The sequence below is a fragment of the Rousettus aegyptiacus genome, unplaced genomic scaffold (genome assembly GCF_014176215.1).
Source record: "Rousettus aegyptiacus isolate mRouAeg1 unplaced genomic scaffold, mRouAeg1.p scaffold_m13_p_8, whole genome shotgun sequence".
NCBI classification, from domain to species: Eukaryota; Metazoa; Chordata; class Mammalia; order Chiroptera; family Pteropodidae; genus Rousettus; species Rousettus aegyptiacus.
In genome coordinates, this window is record NW_023416311.1 from 102,942,742 (window position 1) to 102,966,490 (window position 23,749).

The window sequence follows — 23,749 nt, forward strand, 5'->3', positions numbered from 1 at the left end:
CACTCCTGGTACAAGCTCTTCTTGAGCCACCAACCCAGGTAAAAATATTCATGCAATAAAGACCTAACGGATCTGACAGGGAATTTGTGGGGAAAGATCATTTAATTGCCTGGACTTTACAGGACAGAACAATAAATTTTATGTTGCTGAAGCCACCATAATTTGAGATTTTCTGTCACATGCAGTTTAATTTAGCTTTAACTACAAATACACACAAATATTTACATTAAATTTTTTAAAAAATTATTTAAGTAGTATCACAAAATATTGTGCTACAGAACAACATATCTTGACAATCTTTCCAGTACTAGAAATACAGAACTATTCATTCTGTGCAATGGTCATAGATGCTCAATTAAAACACCATGTATCACATGTGTACACCATATTTTATTTCATCGCTCCCATTGCGAAAGGTCGTTTCCCAGCTTTGGTTATGATAAACAAAAGCCCCAATCAACATTCTTGACTGTGTCTCTTTTCACACCCGGAAAAGCATTTCTCTAACATTTATTTCCTAGTGTAATTGCTGAATCCGTAGATATTCGTGTTTCCATTGCTCACAGAAACTCCAAACTGCCTTTCTAAATACCTTCCTAGTTTATTCTTCAAGCAGTGGCTTGCCAGTTGTAAGTGGAAGTGATGTGTATGAATGAACTCTGTCATTCTTTTAATTTTATGGAATCCCCAAAACTTCTCCTTTACAGAATAAGAATTCCCTGTACATCTTCCTTTACTGTGTGGCACAGTTTTCCGACTTTTCATTATTATAGTAGTTCACACTAGTGTATTCATACTTTTAAACTGCGCCGAACGAAATTGTTCATATTATAACTACAAATCAAGTGTTGGCAAGCTTTTCCTATAAAAGTCCAAGTAGTAAATGTTTTTGGGTTTTATAGGCTAGGTCATCTCTGTCATAACTAATCAACTCTGCCATTGTAGCACAAAGGCAAACCTAGACAATACGTAAACAAATGACTGTGTCCAAGCTCCAATAAAACTTTATGAACCAAAACAGGTAGTTGGCCAGACTTGATCCATGAGCTGCAGTTTGTTATAAATTACATTCTTACTATAATTTACCTTGATCTAAAAAAAGAAACTGATGGTTAGTGAGGAATTAAGTGTGTTTAGAGGGAAATTAAATCTAATTTAGAGCTTAGCATATCATGGGTGCATATTAAATGATTGTTGAATTAATAAGTAGGACAATTATGTATGAAGTCTATGGATAATTCCACATCTAATAGAAAAGGAAAATACATCTGAAAAAAAATTATTGTGGGCAAAAAAATATCAGTAAGAGAATATCTTCTCAGAGTTCTCACTAAGATGCAAGAATAGATGTGTTATGTAAAGCCAGAGTGGGAATTCATAGAAGAAAATATGTTGAGATGAATGCAAAGTTGAAGAAGGAGCTGGCTGAAGAAACTCAAAATGTGATAACGAAATGTAAGTCTACTTTCAAGGCAACAAGGTATAGAATTAAGATGTATTCTACCACATAATTTTACATTTTCTGATTATGAATGAAGTTGATCATTTTCTAATTAACGTTTCTTTATAATTTAACAAAGATTAATATTCACTCACAAAAGCCTACCTTGAGCGACTAACATATGCCAGGCACCAAATAAGGAACTCTCCGTCATTGTCCCATGAAATCACAACCAATGTGTGAAATCGGTAGGTTTTTCTTCTTCATTGGGCAAATGCTGAAATGAGAGCTGAGGACAGTTAAAGTGACTGTACCAATGTCACAAAGCATACGTCCTATGCAGAGTAATTCTTGCTGCTCAGAAAATGAACTCAAAGCTCTTTGGTGCATATTAACAACCACCATATTTTCTCTCGTGATGCTGTGAAGTGACCGATGTGGTCTCCTGCTTCCCACGATTGCTACTGGGCCTGCGTTGTCTGAGGACTTGACTCCTTCACATGCTGGAAAATTGCCTTGACCGTTGCCTGGTCAGCTGGAGCTGTCCAGGCTCAGTCTCCATGTGGCATGAGCTTCTCACGGTGAGGCCTCTGGATTCCAAGAAGCGGGAAGTAAAAAGTGCCAGACCTCGTGCATCCTGAGCTGCAACATCTTTTCCATCACATCCCATTAGTAAAGCCAGTCAAGAATAACACAGATTCAAGGAGAGAGCAAAGAAGCTCTACCTATTGATGAGGGAAGTGACAAATGTGTATCAAGAATGAAGAAATTGATGGTGCCATCTTTGGAGATAGCCATCACACGATAATTTATAACAATATATAAGCAAGAAACAAGCATACTACAAGTTATTTTTCACTTAAATGACAGTCTGAAATGAGGGTTCCAGCTCATCAGGCTGCTCTTCTCCATGCACTAATTCAGACACCAGTCTCCCCCACAATTTACAGGCTCATGATGCTTTTCATCCAGCAAGGGGAGAGAAGGAAAACATGGAGAAGATGCGCGCATTTCTTAAAAGCCCCACAGGAAGTGGTATATATTACTTCCCAACCACACCCCGAAATGTGTAGGGTTAGGAAATATTTTTAGTCTCTGGCTAGACAGTCATTGCATCCACCTTTCCCTCCTCCCCCCAGAAAAAAAAAATCCATTTTGGCCAATCATTTTGCCAAATCTAGTTAGAAGAAAAGCCAGGACTAGAGCCTAGAACTATATAATTCTAGAACACAGTTTCTCTCCATCATGCCTAGAGGAGAAAGAAGTGCCATCTATAAAGACTTGTGAGAGGAAGACACATAAACCAAGTGGAAAAAAAAGAGGCCATAATAATTACTACAATTACAATATACATTAGGTACTACTGGAGAAGAACGTGACATCGAAGAAAATGGAGAGTGGCAGAAGGTGAGGTTAGAGAACCAAAAAGGAGGTAGGTGGGGAAAGATGCTAGACGCAGTGATGAAAACTGCTTGAAGAATTTTAATGAAGGAGCGACATGATAAGACTTTAGAAAGATAATCCAACATAAAGAGAGAACAATTGATTCTCAATAATACCTTGAATTCTTTTACAATATCAAAGGTCATTTTTCTGGGGAATAAGATATTCTCATGAAAATGGTTTCAATTGTCTCTATTATTGATGTTTTTACATCACTTTTTTCATAATCTGTCTAGTGTATTCTTTAAGGCATGAAGATTGTTCTTCTCTGTAGAAAAGACAAAAGAAAAATAGGACTTGAAAAGTGTTTTATTTTTACGAAAAGATGGCTTGTTCTTTTTGTTCAGACATAGCTTTGGATATCTTTTTATATATCCATTGCACATTTAGCATTGATTCTAATTGAAAAGACCAAGTAATATATAATAAAATAGTTGAGATAAGCTTGTAAGATGAAGCTACTAGACTGATAATGAAGCAAGGGTCATGAATCATGAAATGCTATGATACCTCTTTGGTCAAAGTGGGAAACAGACTTGTTTAAAGAAAAGCTTCCCAGGAACATAAAAAAAATATGTTGCAAAGATCTTTTGAGGTCATATGCAGGAGTTCCAGAAATGACATACTTAGAAGTTATATTTTGTTCTTTAAAAAAATACAGAAGCCATTAAATTAAAAAGCTTCTGCATAGTAAAAGACACAATCAACAAAATGAAAAGGTAACCTACAGAATGGGAGAAAATATTTGCAAAACATCTATATGATAAGGGGCTAATATCCAAAATATAAAAAGAACTCATACAATCCAAAAGAAAAAAATAAATAAAGAAGTCAATTTAAAAATGGGCAGGGGAACTAAATAGGCATTTTTCCAAAGAACACATACAAATGGCCACCAGGTACATGGAAAAATGACCATTACTAATCATCAGGAAAATGCAAATCAAAGCCAGGAAGAGATATTACCTCACACTTGTCAAAATAGCTATTATCAAAAAATAAAAGACAAATGTTAGCGAGGATGTGGAGAAAAGGGAACCCATGCACATTGTTGATGAGAATGTAAATTGGCACAGCCACAAACATTTAAAACATTTAAAAACAGATGTTTGAGTTCCTCAAACATTTAAAAACAGAACTACAATATGATCCAACAATCCAACCTATGGGTGTCTATCCAAAGGAAATGAAATTTCTATCTGGAAGAGATATCTATGCTCCTTGTACATAGCAGTGTTATTCACAAAAACCAAGACACAGAAACAACTAAAGCGTCCATCAGCAAATGACTGGATAGAAAAGATATACGTGGCCAATACATGTGTGTGCACATGCATACACACACATACACCCACAGTAGAATATTATTCAGCCATTAAAAAGGAGCAAATCCTGCCTTTTGCAACAACACATAAGGTTCCTGAAGGCATTATGCTAAGTGAAATAAGTTTGACAGAGAAAGACAAATACTGTGTGATATCACGTCAAAGCGGAATCTAAAAAAGCCAAACTCATAGAAACAGAGGGTAGAATGGTGGTTGACAGGGACTGGGGAGTGAGGGAAATCACAGCACAGACTTCTGACCACAAGATGAATAAATGCTGGGGATCCACTGTGCAGCATGGCGGCTGTAATTAACAGTGCTGTATTATATACTTGAAAGTTAAGAGAGTAGATCGTATGCATCATCGCAACAACAAAAAAGAAAGGTAATTATGTGTGGGAAGAAGGTGTGACAAACCTTATCCTGGTAATCATTTTGCAATACTGTATATGTGTATCAAATTATCACATTGTACATCTTAAACTTACATGTGTTATGTGTCAAAAATACCTCGATAAAGCTGGAAAAAAATGCAGAAGCACTGAAGGGTTTTATGGAGATTTATCTTATTCAAGCTGTGTTTGTAAATGGTAACTGGAGTACAGTTTGAAAGAACAAGAGAATTAAAATTAAAGTACTGTCTTAGTCCATTTAGGCTGATATAACAGAGTACCACAGACTATGCAGCTTCTAAACAACAGAAATTTTTTTTCTCACAGTTCTGGAGGCTGGATGTCTGAGATCAAGGGCACACTTTCTGGCTCACAGATGGTGTCTTCTCACTGTGTCATGACATGGGGGAGGAGGTGAGGGCACTCTCAAAGGCTTCTTTCTTAAAGATATGGATCCCGCTTATGTGGGCTCCACCCTCATGACCTAATCACCTCACAAAGGTCATACCTCCTAATATGTTGGGGATTAGGTTTCAACAAATGAATTGGGGTGGGGAAAACAAGCAATTAGTCTACAGCAGGTACCTAGACCAGTTAGGAGTCATTATTACGGTCATTTAGGTAAGAGGTATGTACGAAGGGCTGGACTAAGGAATGGCAGAAAGGAGGAAAAAAGGTTTGAGCTCTAAAAGAGAAGTTGAAGAAGTGGAAGTCAACACTGAAGTTTCTCCTCAAGGAAACCCAAAGGGTGGCAAGGTCCTGAACCCAGGTAGGCCACACCTGCATTTTGGAGGTGTAGGAGGCAAATTTTTTTTAACACTTGATATACAGGCAGTGACATGCCACCAGTATGGAATGTTAAAGAAAAGATTAGAAATTCACATCTAGTGACCAGAGAAGTACATAAATTTGAGGGCAATAATATCTAATTCCAGTGTCCTTGTTCCTAGAAAGTGGCTTTTGACACTGTCTTCTGAGCCATAGTCAGTAAAGTTTTCCACACGTATGTGGCTTATTTGCTTAGAATTTTAATGGTACAGGCAGTATGTGTGTGTGTATACACACAGATGCACATACGCATTTTTCTTGAATAATATAACAAATAAACAAATCATAAATGAAAATAATAAAATTATTGACTCAATGCTTTCTGACTTACTGGTTAATTATTATGGAACCCTCAGCATAATAACTATTGAATTGTCTATAGCGAAAAGTGTATTTTTCTATCACAGTAAAAATGGCCACCTAACAAAATTTTTTTCTACTGCTGTCACTTGACATTTACTTGTACTCTAAAAGATCACCACACAGTAGAAAAAGCACATAGTTATTGTGACTATATAAAATTAACTTTTTATATTCCCCAAATAACAAATTTCTACATATCAAAGCTCCAATTACTGAATAAAAAGTAAAACTTGGACGTGATTATAAAACTAAACTCTTTAAAGTTCTTATGAAATTTTTGAAGTTAATAAAAGTCACATGAAATAATCCCCTGCATATAAAAATCTATTGATTTACATTTTAATGAAAACTGAGTATTACTTAGAAAAAATAATTGACTTCTAAAAGTACACAAAAAGAAATTCGCTTCAGAACACAGGAGTTCTGAAAACTATTCTGGTTCTTTATAACATATATCCTCAGAAATTCTTCAGAGACCTGGAATTTGTAGATGAACTTCATTCTTCCTGTTGCTACCCTTTACCTCTCTTTTTTATCCTAATTTATAGCATTTGTCAAGGCCAGATAGGATGAAAGTAATGTAAAGAGGCAGCTATGGGCAGATTTTGTTGTAAAAATAGAAACTAAGGGCTTGGAGCTGTATCTGAATCTCGTTTGCTTGGCAGTGATGTAGATGTTCAGACAGGACAAACTTTCACTAGAAGGTATGGTTATAAATAAAAATGTTCCCAAAGAAAAAGTGACAAAATGGCATCTCTTTCTATGTGAGCCCACAGATGAGTTGGACCCCTTCCTTCTCTCTGTTAATCAGACTTACTTTGAGCTACTTAATCTTCACATGAGAGACATTTAAAGTCCTAGTTATAACCTAGAGCAAACCTCTCACTATTAATATGAACTTACCCATTTTATAAGTAGTCAGAGGAATTTAAAGACTGCTTAACTAGTAGCTGGTGTGATAAAGTATTTGTGGACTACAAGGCACCATCTACTGGCCAGGGCCCATCTTTACCACCAAACAATCCAGCTGCTCTGTTCAGTGTTCTAGAACCCTGGCAATAATCATTGAAATCCATTTTGACAGAGATAAAAACTGGTTCAGATAAATGATTTTCCAAGTAATTTTGGAGTGGGGGAGGAGCATCCTTGGCTGAAAGAAGTTGTGAATCATTAAAAAAAAATAATAATAATAACAATATCAGTTTTCAAGGAGGAGATCATTCTTTTCGAGTGGAAATGTATGTGATACCTATATTTTAAGAATTAGAAAACTGAAAAATGATGAATATCAACAGAAGAAAAGGGAAGTAGAATTAGGTTGATAGCAGATTAAGACAGTAGAGTCAGCCTAGTGGAGATAAGGAAGTTGGTTAAGAAACAGTGACCTTGCTTCTGCTTCCAGACTGGGAACTCTAAGTGATCTGATATAAGCCTCCTCACCCAAAGCCGCCTTCCCAGCCTTTCAGAAGTTACACCTCCCTGTTTCTGAGCACTAAAATCCCGTAATTATTTTTAATTCAAAATTGCATGCCAATATAGGTATTCTTCATTTTAGAAATATGAAATAACTTATTAAATATAATGTTTCAAACCTCACACTATGCTCAGATAATATGGTTTGCTCTCTATGAAGGTCTTCTGAAATCGAATAGTCAAGGGTTGTGTCCTTCCAGGTGAATACAGGTGATAATTTAATTAATCTCTACGCTACTGTGTGTTACCAGGGAATGCAGATTGCATAGAAATTGTCGCCTATAGATTCTGGCTGATGGCCCAATGCCATGGACACTGGTTTCCCTGCCACACTGCTGCCAGCAGTTCAATCTCAAAAAAAAAAAAAAAAAAAAAAATCTGTTGTTGTCACATACCCATTGTCGAAATCCCCATCCCTTTCCTGTGGCCTTGAAAAAGAATTCCAAACTCAATGCACCGTATACAACTCTTCACAGCTGACCCTAACTTGCCGTTTTGATCTCATTTCCCATAATCCACATCATTTTCACAAAATCTATTATGTCTGCAAGGAATAAAATAGCCTTCTTTGCTCCTTTGGCAAAACACACATTCCTTCATCATGTCCCTGCTCAAAGCTCATATCTTTTGTGAACTTTACAACTACTCTAAGCAAAAATAGTTACCCCACCCTCTGCCCCACAATATCTATCCTACAGCATCATTACAGAGTTGTAACTGGCCCCCACACATTCTGATGTTCAGAGTTTAGGATCTTCCTACTTATTATGTCCAAAACATTGTGCTAAATACAAAAGGAATACCAAGATACAGTCCTGTCCTCAACATGCTACAAGTTTTGTCTATAAATAGCTATTAATTCCAGGCAGAATAAGGATCCCCAAAAGTTTAATCAGCACATGGTTGGCATTTAAAAGTGAATGTCATTACCTCTCATTGTGGAGATCAGCAAAAACATATAAGGCCTTGGATTTGAGGTCAGACATGAAGCTTAAGTAAAACTCTTTAAGGAGAGTTGGCTTAAAGGAGTGGAGGAAGCGTGTTTGGGAAAAGCAGAGTCTTCTCATTGGCCTGGAACGTAGGAAAGTTGGGAAGATAGGGTCACAAACTTTCGATGAGGTCTTCCTCTTGACCATGGTCAAGCATTCCTGAGTGAGAAATTTGTGTCTCATTTCCATAGCAACCAGAAACCTTTAAAGTCTATGGAGCAAGGAAATGTCAGAGCTGGGTCAGAGCTGCCCTAAATTCAGTAAAAAGTCCCTATGAGACCTCCAGGGGCTAAGAAGTTATCTATGTCATCTCTAAAATGCAGAAGAAATAATGTGAGCACCGATTTAGATTGCTCGATTCAAATTCATTTTTTAGTTAACAAGAATGGCTGTCTTCAAATGATTCCACAAGCTTCAGTAGAGAGTATTAAAAAATAAAATAAAATTTTGTAAATTGTACTCCCTAGCCATTAAAATATAGATAGAATAGCATATGTGCATGTTTGAGTCGGTTAAACAGAGAAAGAGGCTAATACTATATTATACCAATAAAAACTGTGTATTGAGTCAGCCCGATTAAACACTAGTTAAGTTGAAATGAATTAGTCAAACCAACTAACACCAAGTAAGTGAAGCAATGGATATTGTGAAATTTTTATCCAAATATTTTCTTTTATTTTCAACTGGAAACCGAAGTTAGGGAGTGAGTCTCTTCAAGCTCATGGTGTTGGAAATACAGCCAAATCCAAAATAAATTTACCTTCTAATTCCTGGTTTACTCATTACATCACTACACATTTATATTCAAAATAACAGTTCCAAGTTATACTTTAATATATTTTTATTATGCAGAAGTTCATATGGTTGTTTATTATAATATACTTAGAAGAATAATCCCCTCTCAAAGTGCAAGGTTATGATTTTTTAACCTAATGGAAAAAAATCTTTACATAGAAAATAAAGATTAAGCAGATGTAGAAGCCTGAATAAATTATGAAGATTTCTCAGTAACCAGGAAACACTTTAATTTTGCAAGCCTTAAACTGATGATCTTACAGATACCCAATAAGATATATTTAGTAACAGGGTTGTGAAAAATAATATATTTTTTCATTCAATTAATTATACTTCAAGCTTTAACCAACCTATTTTTAACACTAACCACAGCTGCCTATGTTCATAATAAATCTAGAAATAAACCTAGTGCTGTGTCAGCTCTTTTGATTTAGAGGCGTTGGTTTCCGCTATCTACAAGGAAAAAATAATTGTATTAAATCATTGGTGCTAAAGAGGACAAGACTAAAATTCTACTTATTTTGCTCTTGAATTCTGGGAACATATGTTAATCCTAACCTAAGATTAAACTAGAAATTTTCAAAGTTAGCAAAAAATCCTATACCACTTCACCATCTCTCCTCCCTCCCAACCCCCCCCCCAACACACACACACTGGATTTTCTTTGGTTAAGAAAAGTAACCATTAAGAGAGGAACACGCAACTCCTAAAGGCATGACTCAACAACCACAGAATCCACAAACATCATTAACTTGGAAAAGAGTTTGCAGAAAGTATATCTGAGGGTATACATGCATTCACTCATAGACATATAAAAACCATATACTAAACCACATATTCAGAAATGTAAAGAAGTCGCACACAACCGAAATGGCCAAAAATATCAAATTTAATAGCACTTCTGTAAGAGTTCTTTTTAGAGCAATTCTAGCAACGTTAGTTGGATCTATCATGCCAGAATCCTAATCAAAGCTTCGTAAAATAAGCAATTCCATATTTAAAAAGAAAAAAAACAACAACTAAGATTCAGGAAGTGAAATTAGTTGTTCAAAGACAAAGTTAATAAACAGTAAAGTTGGAATTGTTCTTCAAGTTCTACCAGCACAAGCAACGTCCAAACCTGTAGAGAATTTTTATAAATGTATATGAGCCAAACTGGCAACACATGCCAGGTAGCGAGATTGCAAACGCTCTGGAGAATAACGGTTTTGCAGCTTCTTTTAGGCATTTGAAATCAAGGAGGGAACATAAGGAAGATTGCATGGAGGAGGGAAGAAGCTAGGGAGTGTTGCACTATAGGACAGTTACCAAGATGCTGTGCTTTCCTGAAGGTATTTACAGTTTATTTTAAAGGTGTTTTAACCTAGATGCACAGAAACTATGGGCTGGTCTTGCTTAAGGCAAAGATAAACCTTTTACTAAAAAGTTATGTGCCTTGGGTGTGACTGACCACCATGACCTGTCCAGTTAGGAATTTATGGTCAGATCACCCTGTGAGGTTACTTTCTGTAGAACCCCTTTTTTTTTCATCCACAGCTCTTTCTTTGCTAAATGTAGAGTTTTTTCTATTATATTGCTCTATCGGTTTGCATCTAGTCGGAAAAAAATAGAAATGATGCCAAGAAGTCCTATAGAAGAAATTTGACTTGGGAAAACTAAATACAATAACTATTTGCAAGAACTGAAAGGTCAAACAGAAAAAAGTGAGGCATGCAAAAGATTAGCAACAGCCAATGCCCCCTCTAGATCCCAAAGGGTAGAAAGACGTGTGATGATGTTACCACAGTCCAGTCGCTGAGCCCAGGGCCACCTGCCGAGAACTAGCCCTATGTGAGAAATGCCTGGTAGGGCTGGGACCAGGAAGGATGCGTTTGCTAGAGGAAGCAAGAACCCCAGAGAGGTCATCAACTGAAGCATGCCAGTGAGGATGCAGAGGGAATAAAAAGAATGTAAGACACAGAAATCAAAAAGTGAGCATTTAGTAAGTTTACTTACAGGCAGTGAGCCTGGTATAACACACAGGTGACATTCTAGGGCTGAGTCGTGGGAAGAAAAATGGTGATCCCTTTTCACAGCTGCAAAACACAAATAATGTCTGTCCATACTAGGAAACTGAAATCCTCAAGTGCTATGGATTGGATAATGACGTCTGCGCTAATGGATTAGGTGTTGTATCACCTGCAGGCTGGCCACTGTGGTCTTCCCAGGAAGTAGCCTTTGCTGTGCACTCAAGATCGTGGTTACAGAGTCCCATTTGTGTTCTCTGTGAGTGTCGATGCCAGATCTGAGATGCTGGTGGTGCAGCAGCTCTTTTAGCAGAAGTAAGATCTTCTCCAGTGTCGGCAGGCCCGACGAGCATATCGGGATTTGGAACTGGCTTCCCACTTCCTTTCACTCTCCAGACCCCTCAGGGCTTCCCATTGGCCTCATGTGGAGGGAAGCCATTTGGCAAGGGACACTGGGGAACATACTGGCAGAGGCCAGCTCTCTGAGAACACAGCAGAGAAAGGGCACAATACGGATCTGAGAGTGATTTTGAAAGAAAATCAGGGCATTTGGAATTTTACAGGAAGAAAAGGTCAATTTGTGCATCTTATTCCACAGAGCAGCCAACACGATCTTTTAAAATTTTAACTGAATCTGGTCATTCTGCTGCTCGAAATGCTTCGCTGCTTCCCTATCGTATTTGAGACCAGTATCTAACTAACATGCCCTACCATGCTCCCTGTGACGCGATCCTGCTTCCCTCACCAATTCTGCCCATACAATACTCTCTCTCGCTCTTTCCGCTCTAGCCACACACAATTCTGCTGAAAGGGTCATGCCAGGCAGCCACGAAAGAGGACCTACGCGAGTCCTTAACTCAGCTCACATGCAGGCTTCCCTTAGACAGTGACAGAGCGTCTGCAGCCCTTGGCCGAGCTCCCGCACACTCACTCCCTCGGTCCTGGTCACGGACAGTGCAGGGCACTCCCTCAAAGCTGGCCTGATTCTCTCAGTGGACCCCAGGTGTGTCCACACATCCAAGGACCCACTGACCTCTTGCAAGGCCAAATCCCATCGAACTCTTCTTTCTTACTCCCGACCAGGGCACTCTCGCCTCGCCTCCTAGCAAGTCACTTGAGGTCGTTTCTATTCCTTTTCCAATCCATTGTTATGACATACACTCTACATCCTGCCTCCTTCGGGAACCTATTCTTTCTGATTCTCAAGAGCATTTCTTCTCTTAGCAAAAGTCGACTTTTATAAACGTTGTCTAATTCTTTCTCTTGCATTTCTGGTACAACAATCACAATTCAGCTGAGGCAAAGTGGAGGCCTCCTTGGTCAGGGGAAGAGTCAGGTACAAGGAAATACAGAAAAGGGAAGCACAAAGATTAGCAGATAACATTTCAAAAGCGTATCTCTGCATCTGTAAGTTCCAACCTTATTTGCCCATCCTCAAAATGCAGATAATATCTGTCTTTCCTGCCTCATGGGATTGTTGAGTCAGTACCACCTTCTCCTTGCAAAAAAAAAAAAAAAAGAAAAAGAAAGAAAACAATGCATGAAAATATGTAAGTCACGTATTACCTTAGGCAAGGATTTAATTCCTAAAGAGCAAGGTAAAATTTGTATATGGTTTTTAAAAAATTACCCTTGAAATTTCTTAAATTGTCATACAAGTTTTTGTGCCTAAAACATTGTGCCATCATTCTTAGCCACTGCGCTAGATGGAAAGAAACAACAAAAGGAAAATCTATATGCTGATTTTCAGGTATTCAACCCATTTCATATTTAAGAAAACTGTCAAGCCTCAAAGGATGACTAGAAAATGAGAGGAAATTTTTATGTTCTGTTTTTGCCTACCAAATTTCATCCTTTTGGGCTGATATTAAACCATGATTAAAGTTTAAAGAAAATGTTAATTCAATCTCTCACCTCTATTGTGGCCACAAATATCAGGGAAATACCATAGCAAAGGCTTAAAGCAACCTGTGAAAGGAGTCAGGTCACACAGCATCAGTGTCGGTGTTGACGTAGAGCCCAGTGATTGGATTTGTACCAAATTTCATCAGAATATATTTCTGTCCCTCTCTGAGAGAGCCCAAACCACACTCACAGAGGCAGCTGTCCAGGTCCAGCCCTCTCGTCCTGGGCTACACTTCTGACTATGTGAAGACATGGACCCCAACCACTGAGTAACTTTTTACTCTTAAGATCTAATTTTCTTTTAGGTTCAGACATCACGAATTCACGTCTCACTTCACTGCCAGAACAATCGTGACACCCGTAGGAACTAACAGTGTAGACAGAGCTGGCAGACATTTTCCTGTAATCACAACCACCTGACACATAAGACCTATGGAATTTTCTGGTGGCCGTTTAGCTGGAATATTTTGGATCAATGTAGGACAGCTGGAGGTAAAACCTTTATAGAAATTCTATTTCAAAGCAGTGTCCAGACCTTTCAAAATTAGAAATCCCTCTAGTTTCTCACTGATTTTCTCACTAGAAATCAGTGAGAAAATATGGAAATCTATGCTATACATTTAGCAATCGCCGTCCGTCTATGTGCTATGTAGACAGGGGTCCACCATATGCAAACGAGTGCTTTCCCCACCTTAAATGGCACTAAAACCTGTCTACTGCAGATCTGGTGGCCATTAGGAATATGGTTCCTCCAAATCTCATAGCTGTAAATTTTACCTTAGTAAGGATAGGAAAGATGTGAGCTAGGAATAACAAGGAACACCACCTGCACATTCCCAAAAATAAATGGCTAAGAGTTTAGGGACAGGAATAAGAAGCGTAGGTATTGCTATAAAGTGGTAAAGAAACCTTCGTGATAGGGGAACTGTTTTGAGTTTTGTAGAGGTTGCTATACAAATCTACATGTATGCTAAAATTTCATGGAACTTTATATACACCCAACCGAGTATCTACAAAACTAGTAAAATCTGAACAAATTCTTTAGATTGGACTAATGTCTACTTCCTAGTTTTGATATTGTCTATAAAATGCAAGATATTACCATGGAGGAAACTGGATGAATAACACATGGGAACTAAATCCTAAATCTAAAGGCCTTTATTTTTGCTAAATAGTGGTCATAGATTACTATATTCAAATTAATTTCTACAATATCAGAAATTATATGAACAGTCTTCTTGTTTCGTCAGCAGAAAAGCTGCAGGATTTATCAGGTCTCACGTTTTGCATAAAGGCATGTAAAATAATGAACTGATAGATTTATAACCTTGAAACTATATGTACGAGTTGTTTTCAGTTCATCAATGCTCTCCACCAGTTGTCCTGTTAATTGTGATTTCTGGACCATCAGTTTTAGGAAGAACAGGAAATGCGTGCTTTAACAACGAACTCTTCTAATTATTTTGATGCACGTTAAGTTTGAGAACTACTGCAACCACCATCATTGCTGGAAGATACATAGCAAATATTCACATTTAAAAAGAGAAAGCAAACAAACAAAAAAAAAACGACATGCATAATTTTAACCTCTCACGAAGTACCCTCTGTGTCATACCTCCCTCTACAACATGTGAACTCTTGATATTCTCTTAAGACCCCAGCCTATCATGCCAGGTCATAGAACTTCAATTTACTAATTCTTGAACTATTCCTAAAAACTTCTTTAAGAATACTGAATGTAGACAAAATTTGATTCACTGGCATTCAATTCTGTTCAATTAATGTTGGAAAATTGTTGTCTTGGTAATTGGAAGTACTTTCCACACACTTACTTTATAATTCCCCTAGTAAATATTCATTAATTATAATTTTTCATATATCTCTGTTTGATTCAAGAATTTCTAAACAAAAACTGTTGATTGACAAGATATGGAAGTACTCTGGTGTGGATAATTCAAATCAAATAAATAATCTCAAAGCCATTTCTATTTATCCTAGAGTCAAGCACATAATTTTCATTTGTATATTTTGGTGACAGCAGAGTTTCTTAATTATACTCTTCTTAAGCAGATGTCAGCATGAATCCACAGTGCTGGGATGGGTCTAGTTAGCCTAGAACATTCTAATAATGTTAACGAAAAAGACAGTACTAAAATTAGTTAAATTAATCCCCCCAAAAGATATCTGTATTTTCATGTAGCCAAGTGTCCTATAAGGGGAAGTCACCCAGCTATTGGTTTCAATACCTTTCACATTCAAACCAGAAGTATAACTCTTCATTGCAGACACCACCTAAATTAATATATCTCACTTAGATAAAGATCGCTGAAACTCTCTGATCAGATAACCATACCACATTGTCCCATATGCTTTAAAGTTACTTACTTAAAATTAAATGTACTTAAAATGGTAAAATGTAAGCCCTTAAAAAGTAGGGTTTTCACAGAAGAAATGGAATAAAAACAACTGTGGGTCCAGACCCATGCACATAGTTACTAATATTCAAACAAGATAGAATAATACTGCGTTTCACATGTAATCTCAAATGTCTCAGCAGAACATAAAGAATAAGTGAGATTTACAAAATTCAGATTTGAGAGCTATGCACTGAGAATCACTTCTGCCCTTATGAGACTTCTGCCTGTACTATACAATAACCTACCACCACTCTGAGGGCAAAACTTAAGATAAAGTAGTAAAAATTAAGAATTTCACAGTGTGAAGATATTCTCTAAAATGATGATAGGTTTCATGCAGTGAAAATCACTCATTCTTTTTTCACCCTAACTTCTTTTAATTTTTCATTATGAAATTAATATATACTTACTGAAAAAAATCTCAGAAAATAAAATTAATCAAAATAAATAAATAAATAAATACAAATACCCATAAATTCCCCAAAAGGTAAAATGTGAATGATCTTGTTAAATCTTCCACAGTTGTATTTCACCAGTGAAAGGATATTAAATCACAAGAGCTGCCATACCTTACGGCAAATTAGACAGAAAATTGCAATTCTTTTCACAATAAAATTATTTTTCCACAAAGCACAACAGGAAAACAATACAAGAACTCAAATGGAACAATAAAATAGTGTGGAACCCCTGTGCCCTGTCATTTATAACGCCAGGAAGTTACGTTTGCCATGAGAAAAGCAATTATAGGCAATAAAGGAAGTACAATTACGGCATACACCTTCCTTAATTTATTTTTTTTTAAATAATAAAACATGCTAAGATTCTGTGAAGTTCTAGAGATATAGCAAGATGTAAAATTCCCGCTCACAGAGATCTTGGGATCTAACAGGAGAGGCCAGAGGTGAATTTATCCTAATGCTCAGTCAGCAACGTATCACCTTTACTTGCACGGGTCTTTCCGAAAGATTTCATACCTAATTTTGTACTCATGATTTTGAATTATTTGCTTCAAAGGAATTACTAAAATTGTATAAACTTCAGATTCCAACAGCATTTGGATTTGCCCCTGTGTTACATAGATAGTGAGTGAATAAACATTAAAAAGATCATTTCAAGTGCTAACAAGTGCTTTGCAGGATATAGAAGAAGTTGATTTGATAGAGAGTGACAGGATTATTTTTAAATGGGAGATCAGAGACAACCTTATGAGCTAAATAAAATACCTTAGAGGGATTTGGAAGAGGAACGACTGAAAGTCTTTAAACATTATTTTGCATTGAGTTTATTTACATACTTATATTGGATTTTAAAAAATGTGTTCTTGCAGTAGAATAATGTTAAATTTGAAGAGATTAATAATAACTTTGCAGAAGTTAAGCTTTGCTCATATATTGTTTTCACAGATGTGTTCAGTAGAACTCATAAAAATTGATCTCTTTTATGACTTGTAGACTATATAATGAATACATCAGTTTTGTTATAGCTATTTTTATTCTAATGTCTCATGATTCTTCTCTTAGAAACATTTGAATATTTTAAAATATATGTATACATTTTACATAGGTATAGATAAATGATAGACAATTAATTGATAGATAGCTGTTAGATAATAGAGAATTTTTTAGCAAGCTTAGTAAATAGAATTATTCTGAATTAAAACCACAATGTGGTATTTTTGCATTCCTATGTATGTCTAATTCTGGCTTTGTTTTCATTATTCATTACAGTCATACATCAAATAAGGACTTTTTGGTCAATAAAGACCATACATAAGACGAACTAAATATACAATGGTGGCTCTATAAGATTATAATAAAACTGAAAAATTTTTATCACCTAGTGACACTGTAACCATCAAAACATCATAATGCAACACATTCCTCACCTGTTTGTGGTGATGCTGGTGTAAACAAACCTACCATGCTGTCAGTTACATAAAAGTATAGCGCATACAATTATAGTAGTAGGCTATACCATCCAAGTTTGTGTAAGTACCCTCTATGATGTTTGCACAATGATGAAATCACCTAGCAATGCATTTCTCAGAACGCGTTCCTGTCTTTCATGTGACTATATTACCTAGTACATGAGAAAAGTAAACCAAAAAATTGTATTGATAGTGAAGGGTAGAATTAATGTTCATATAATTTTTAAATGGCTTCTATGTCTTCTACCATAAATGTGATAAGTAGGAAGTAGGAAATAGGTTCTAAACACCATTTTTCAGCTATAATAGCAATATGAAAATATTAATAACCATGGTAATTTATATTTACACTCACCAAGTAGCATTCTTTGTATCTTTTCATATTAAAAATTAAAGACACTTAATGATGTTCTAGGTGATGAATGTTAACTAGATTTATTGTCATCATTTTGCAAAACACAAATATTGAATCATTATATTATACACCTGAAACTGATACAACATTGCATGTCAATTATACCTCGATTTAAAAAAAGAATTAGAGACACCTTGCTATGTTCTATAAGTTAGTAGTATTTTTTCACTATAATGCTTTTGTCCTATGTAAAATGTTCACTACCACAACTATGCTTCTAAGTTCTGAATCCACAAGTAAGTATTTATAAAGTTATTTCTTACATAAAGTTATTTCCTCCAAACCATCTCATTCAAGCCAAGATCTATTTGGAACATATCTATGTTGCTAGAATCAAATAGTCAAAAGCAGAGTCTCAAAGGGGGTAATTATACACCCATGTTCCTAGCATCATTATTCATAATGGCCAAAAGGTGAAAGTGACCCGTGTCAATTGACAGATGAACAGATAAACAAATACAGTATATACATACAGTGAAATATTATTCAGGCTTAAAAAGGAAGGAACTTCTGACACATGTTACAACACGGATGAACCTTGAGGACATTATGCTAACTGAAATAAGCTAGACACAAAAATACAAATACTGTATGATTCCATTTACATGAGGTAACTATAGTAGTCAAATACTTAGAGACAGGAAGTGGAGAGGCAGTTTTCAGGGGCTGAGGGGCGTGGAGAACTGAGAGTTATTGTTTAATGAGTACAGAGCTTCAATTTTTCAAGATGAAAAAGTTCTGAAGATCTGTTGCATAACAGTGTGAATTGACCAAATGCTACTGAATTTATGCTTAAAAACTGTTAAAATAGTTCATTTTGTTGTGTGTATGTTATCACAATTAATTTTTAAATATTTAAAAGGGAAAAAATACAGAAAATGTAATACTCAGGTATTTATTGTAGTGTTATTCACAATAGTAAAACACTAGAAAAAAAGAAAAAATCCATCATTAGAAAAATGGCTTAATAATATATGACACATCCATACCGTAGATAATATGAAGAAATTGACTTAAGGTCAATCAGTTGATTTGGAATGATTTCCATAAAATATAACTGAGTGAGGAAAATGAAATGAAGAAAATTGGGCATGTATGATCACATTTTTAAAAGCAATTTATCAACAAATGTAATAATATAATAATTATACTAGTCACTGACATTATCGAGTATTTATTATATACCAGATACCTTTCTAAGCACATAGCATGGAATACATAACTAAATCTTCACAACATCCTTATAACCCTCACTTTCGAAGTAAGAAAACTGCATCAGAGAGTTTAGAAAGCTTCTCCAAAGTCACTCTGTGAGTGCCCACATCAAGGTGCAAATCCAAGAAGCTGACCTTCAGAAGCCTGTCCTTCAATGTGAGTATATGTAGGTGTGTCTTCATATGTATGACTCCAGACGAAATGTATGGAATGATATGTGACATATTGACGATGGGAGTTATGTGGAGCAGAGATGGAAATGTTAATGTAGGCAAAAGAAAGAAGAGGCTGGGGTGGGGGTGGGGCGAAGCACATTGCATAGTCAAACCAATGTGAAAGATACAGGGTTAAAGTTAAACCAATCGTTAGTACCTCAGCTCATCCTATATCAGTTAATATGCTGTTTATTGCAAATCTCAAAAAGAAATAAAGGCATGCACTACTTTCCAAATTTTTTTTTTGGTTAGAAAGCACTTTTTTTTTAATGCCATGCTAATTAAACATTGTCCAAAAAATTATTCCAAAGAGTAGAATCTAGAGCCAGTTACCTACAATATACCTTTTCTTAACCTCCAAAACTGCTAAGAAAACCCTTCTGGAAGAAGACAATGGGATGGATAAATAGAGAGTTACGAGAGGTTTTTGTTTTGTTTTGTTTTGTTTTCAATTCACCAAGTAATATTCTCACATTTGATATTTTACTATGCATGATATATTAATAGCAGAAAACCAAACATGAGTTCAGCCAAACATTTCATTTATTTGAAAATAAGCAGTTTGCTCACATAAGTCAATTTATTGACTAATAGTAGCATAGTACCTGATTTTCATGTATGAGCTATTATTTACAGAAATAATATATTGTAATTTTATAACAACTAATATATTATAACATGATATAATTATTAATGTAGAATAATTATTTACATTATTATATAACATTTGCCTAGAAATATTTTTGTTAATGTCTATTTTATGTCCTTTTATCGAAAGTTTCATTATCAATCCTTAATAACCTACTTCAAAATAAAAAAAAAATGTCACATCAGCTAAGACTCCTACAACTGCTCTGATCCAATCATTACCACTTAGGCAGTAATCAATATTTAAACTTACCTGATATTTATTCAATAAGTATCTATGTTTAAGACATTTAAGTGAGGGCCATGGAAATCCTAAAACAGATGATATCTATATTTCCCTTAAGGAGTTTATAATCTACTAAAGGAAGAAAATCTACATAGCGATTGAAATATATTTAAGGAAATAGGAGTAAAGAGAAAGAAAAAAGAGTTTAAAACCTGGTCGAAGAGATCGTTTCTGCTGAGTTACCTTTCTTAGAGGTTTGACACACATGGCGGCAGGAATACGAATGTGTTATTAGATCTTATCTTAGAAAGGCTGTTTGTTATTGCTACACATCCTAAAGACTATAACTCACTTTTGAGACAGACATGAATATTCTTGCTCTTTCGACTTTGTTGGGTTTTCATGAGGATCCAGTGACAGATGCCAAAGAATTTTGAAGATCTCCTAAATATAAGATAATTTTATTATTAGAACTGAGGACTATAATTCGGTTTCATAATTTCTAGGAATCAGCAGAGTTCCATGACAGAAACTCCTGCTTGTACTTCAAAATGGTCTCTTCATGTGGCTTCCCGGTGATTAAAAGTGTGGCCATGTGTTCAAGTTCTACTCCCAGGCCTCGGTCTCAATTACATGGGCTTGCCTCATGCAAACTCTTCTATCTTTAGTGCCACCTGGAACCCTCTGCAACCAATTCTGTCACATGTAGATGATAATCTCAGATAAATTGCCATTTCTAATTTCGAAAAGGAAAGCATCTGGCTAGATTAGTGTTTTAAAAATGGTGTTTCATAAGACTCTAATTCTCATATTTTCAAATGATTTTGGAAGGCATTTTGGAAGAAGAGGATAGGATGGGGTCCAAGGAAGGAGAATTATCAGTTTTTGGTTTACAGACCCCTCATTACTTCCTCACCAGACAATGCAACTCAGTTTTCTATACCGAGCCTCTATGGAAGTATTTCAACAAAGAATTCTACAACTAAAAATATTTATCAAAAACTACTAAGTATAAAATCTCTAAGATACATTTACTTTCTGCAATTCTATACCTGCAGGTGTTTAAAGTTGTTTCTCAGTAATAATGATGGATTTTTCTCTGAAACACCTGTGTACTTTTCCTCATTTGTCCTTTGTGATCAGTGACACATATTTAATAAGCATCTCAGTTAGTCAAAGAATCCATGAACATAAAACATAATTTTCTTCGTACAAATTAACTAGGCTATCCAGGGATCTAAGATATGATCTTGACCTCATTAATATTGTATTTGAACCATCTTAATAAAAAAGTGGTAAGAAATATTTTGATGTATTTAATGAGTTCATCAGTATCTGTTAGATATCTTTAATGTTTGTTTTGGAAGAATCCTAAATGAGTAACACAACTAATTGTTCCATCATGTATTACTGTCTCTTAGACTCAATACCCCATCTCATCTTTCCTGTAACAGTGTCCATTGTATATCGTTCTGCCATATTGGCAAAATCTTTCAACACTGACAGTCACAATCTGATCAATCTAGATATCCAAGATTATTTTCAAGAGATAATATTTTTTGGTGTCAAAATCTCATTCTCTTAATTATACTATATAACACTCATAAACTTATGTCTAAAACAATCTTTAGCACTTGTTCAACACTTCCTAAGTAGACCATCTTATTTTTGACAATTTCTCAATATTCACTATCTGTAGACATGCTCAATTGCCTTCAATACACTTATTTTCAAAAAATCTAAACCAGCATTGACAGCAAAGGTCAATCAAAAATGGGAGCTCAAACTCCCAAAGCACTCCTAGCTAATGCCATAGGATTTAATACTTAATAATATATTATTTTCTATCAACTTGTTATTATAAAAAGTCATGATTTAAAAAATATACGAAATATAACTATTCACTTATTTATGGATTTTCTTGAAATTCTATGTTCTTTAAAACATTAAAAATGATTTTTTAATCAATTGTCATAAATTTCAGACCCAAGTATCCAAACAGTGTTTATTACAGAAGATTAAATTAGAGGCTTATCTTTCTCACAACATGGTAAGTCTGGTGGCAGCAGCTTTGGCATAGGTTCCACATCTCGGGAAGGTCAAGATTGGCTTCTCTAGCCCTAAGGTATTTCCATCCTGGGCACAAGAACAACAAATAACTCCAGGCACCATACGCATGCTCAATATAGAAGAGGGGGTAGAAGGGTCAGTGACATTGACATAAATTTGTATCATTAGGAAAGCATAAGCTTTCCAACAAGACCTCTTCCAGAATTCTAGGTCGTCTCCTTGGGAAACTAATATGTCAAATGACCATCCCAGCATGGTCAAAAGAACGGCTGAGGAGGGATGTTTAGGTTTTCTGCATTTACCCCATCCCCAATATGTTCTCTGGGAACCTGATAAAAAATTTGCTGCTGAATCAATTGGGTTTTTTGCTCGGTCATATACAGCTTTAGCCATAGGTTTTATTTTTACTGTATATGTTTCAGGTGGTTATAATCATCATATGTAAATCTTCAGAAAAGGTAGCAGACAGAATTCTGGGAGGCCACAAAGTTCCCATCTGCCCCTGGGCTGCAGGCCCCTCCCCTTATGTATGAGTGGTCGCTCCCCTGATGAGATTAAGAATCAGGTGACTGCGGAAACCCAATGACAGTCTCTCCGACTGGGCGTGGTCCCATAACCTGAGCCCTTTATAAGGGCTTGGGCCTTCCCCAAGTTCCGCAGATCCTGAGAGGACAGCGCAGGAGGCAGTTTCTCCACTGCTGACTTTGAAGACTGAAGAGCCCAGAGTGAAATTTCGGGCCTACAGAAACCGGTAAGTCAGTGGGGACGTTTGTGGGCTTTGGCTAGAAATCGATATAAACCGAGAGCTAAGCTAACCCTAACTCTACTTACCATCCCCCTTGCAGGCCGGCGATCAGCCCCAGTGCGAGGCCCTGGGCCTTCCAGCACCAGGATGGACAAGGCCAGCACGTCGCGCATGGACAAATGTGGGGACGCAGGTGTATTTGATCACCCTCCTGCCACTCCCAAGGGCTCTGATGAGCAAGGCGGGCTGGGAAACCAGGACGATCCGGACCTGAGGGAAGACTCCTCACCTCCTGCGGCCAAAAGACGGAAGAGAAACACCAAGGCAAAGGAAAACAAGAAACCAAAAATGGACGAAGTTGAGATTCAGAAGATGAAACTCCTGGTGTCTTCTTTTTCCGAGGAGCAGCTGAACCGTTATGAAATGTATAGCAGGTCAGCCTTCCGCCGGGAAGCCGTGAAACGTCTGATCCAGAGAGCGTCCGGCACCACGGTGCCCCAGAACGTGGTCATTGCCATGTCTGGACTGGCCAAGGTCTTCGTCGGCGAGGTGGTGGAAGAGGCCCTGGACGTGTGCCAGAAGTGGGGGGAAACGCCCCCACTCCAACCCAAGCATCTCAGGGAGGCTGTTCGTAGGTTAAACTCCAAGGGTCAAATCCCTGTCACCAAGCCCAAAAAGGTCTCCCTCTTCTAGGCCAAAGCTGCGGAGGGCCTGTTGCGGAAACAGGAAAAAGGCATTGCTCACTTCCAATGGCCTGAGACCGCGCACGGTGCATGAATTCACGCGGGACTTCACTGTTTGTCCCAAAACTCCTATCCTGGCCGCACCTGGGTAAATGCATGCAGCCATGGCTAAATAAGGCACCTTGAGGCATTGCACTGTTAGTTGGACGAAGAAAGGAGCAGGGAAGA

General features: G+C 36.7%; 1 protein-coding gene across 1 annotated transcript; it reads left to right on the top strand.

Annotated features, from left to right (window-relative positions):
* Positions 1 to 22,999: 22,999 nt before the first annotated feature.
* Positions 23,000 to 23,531, top strand: LOC107506485 (transcription initiation factor TFIID subunit 11-like). The gene has a single exon (XM_036225259.1). The coding sequence runs from the start codon at positions 23,010 to 23,012 to the stop codon at positions 23,529 to 23,531; it is 522 nt and encodes a 173-aa protein (XP_036081152.1). The 5' UTR covers positions 23,000 to 23,009.
* Positions 23,532 to 23,749: the final 218 nt, after the last annotated feature.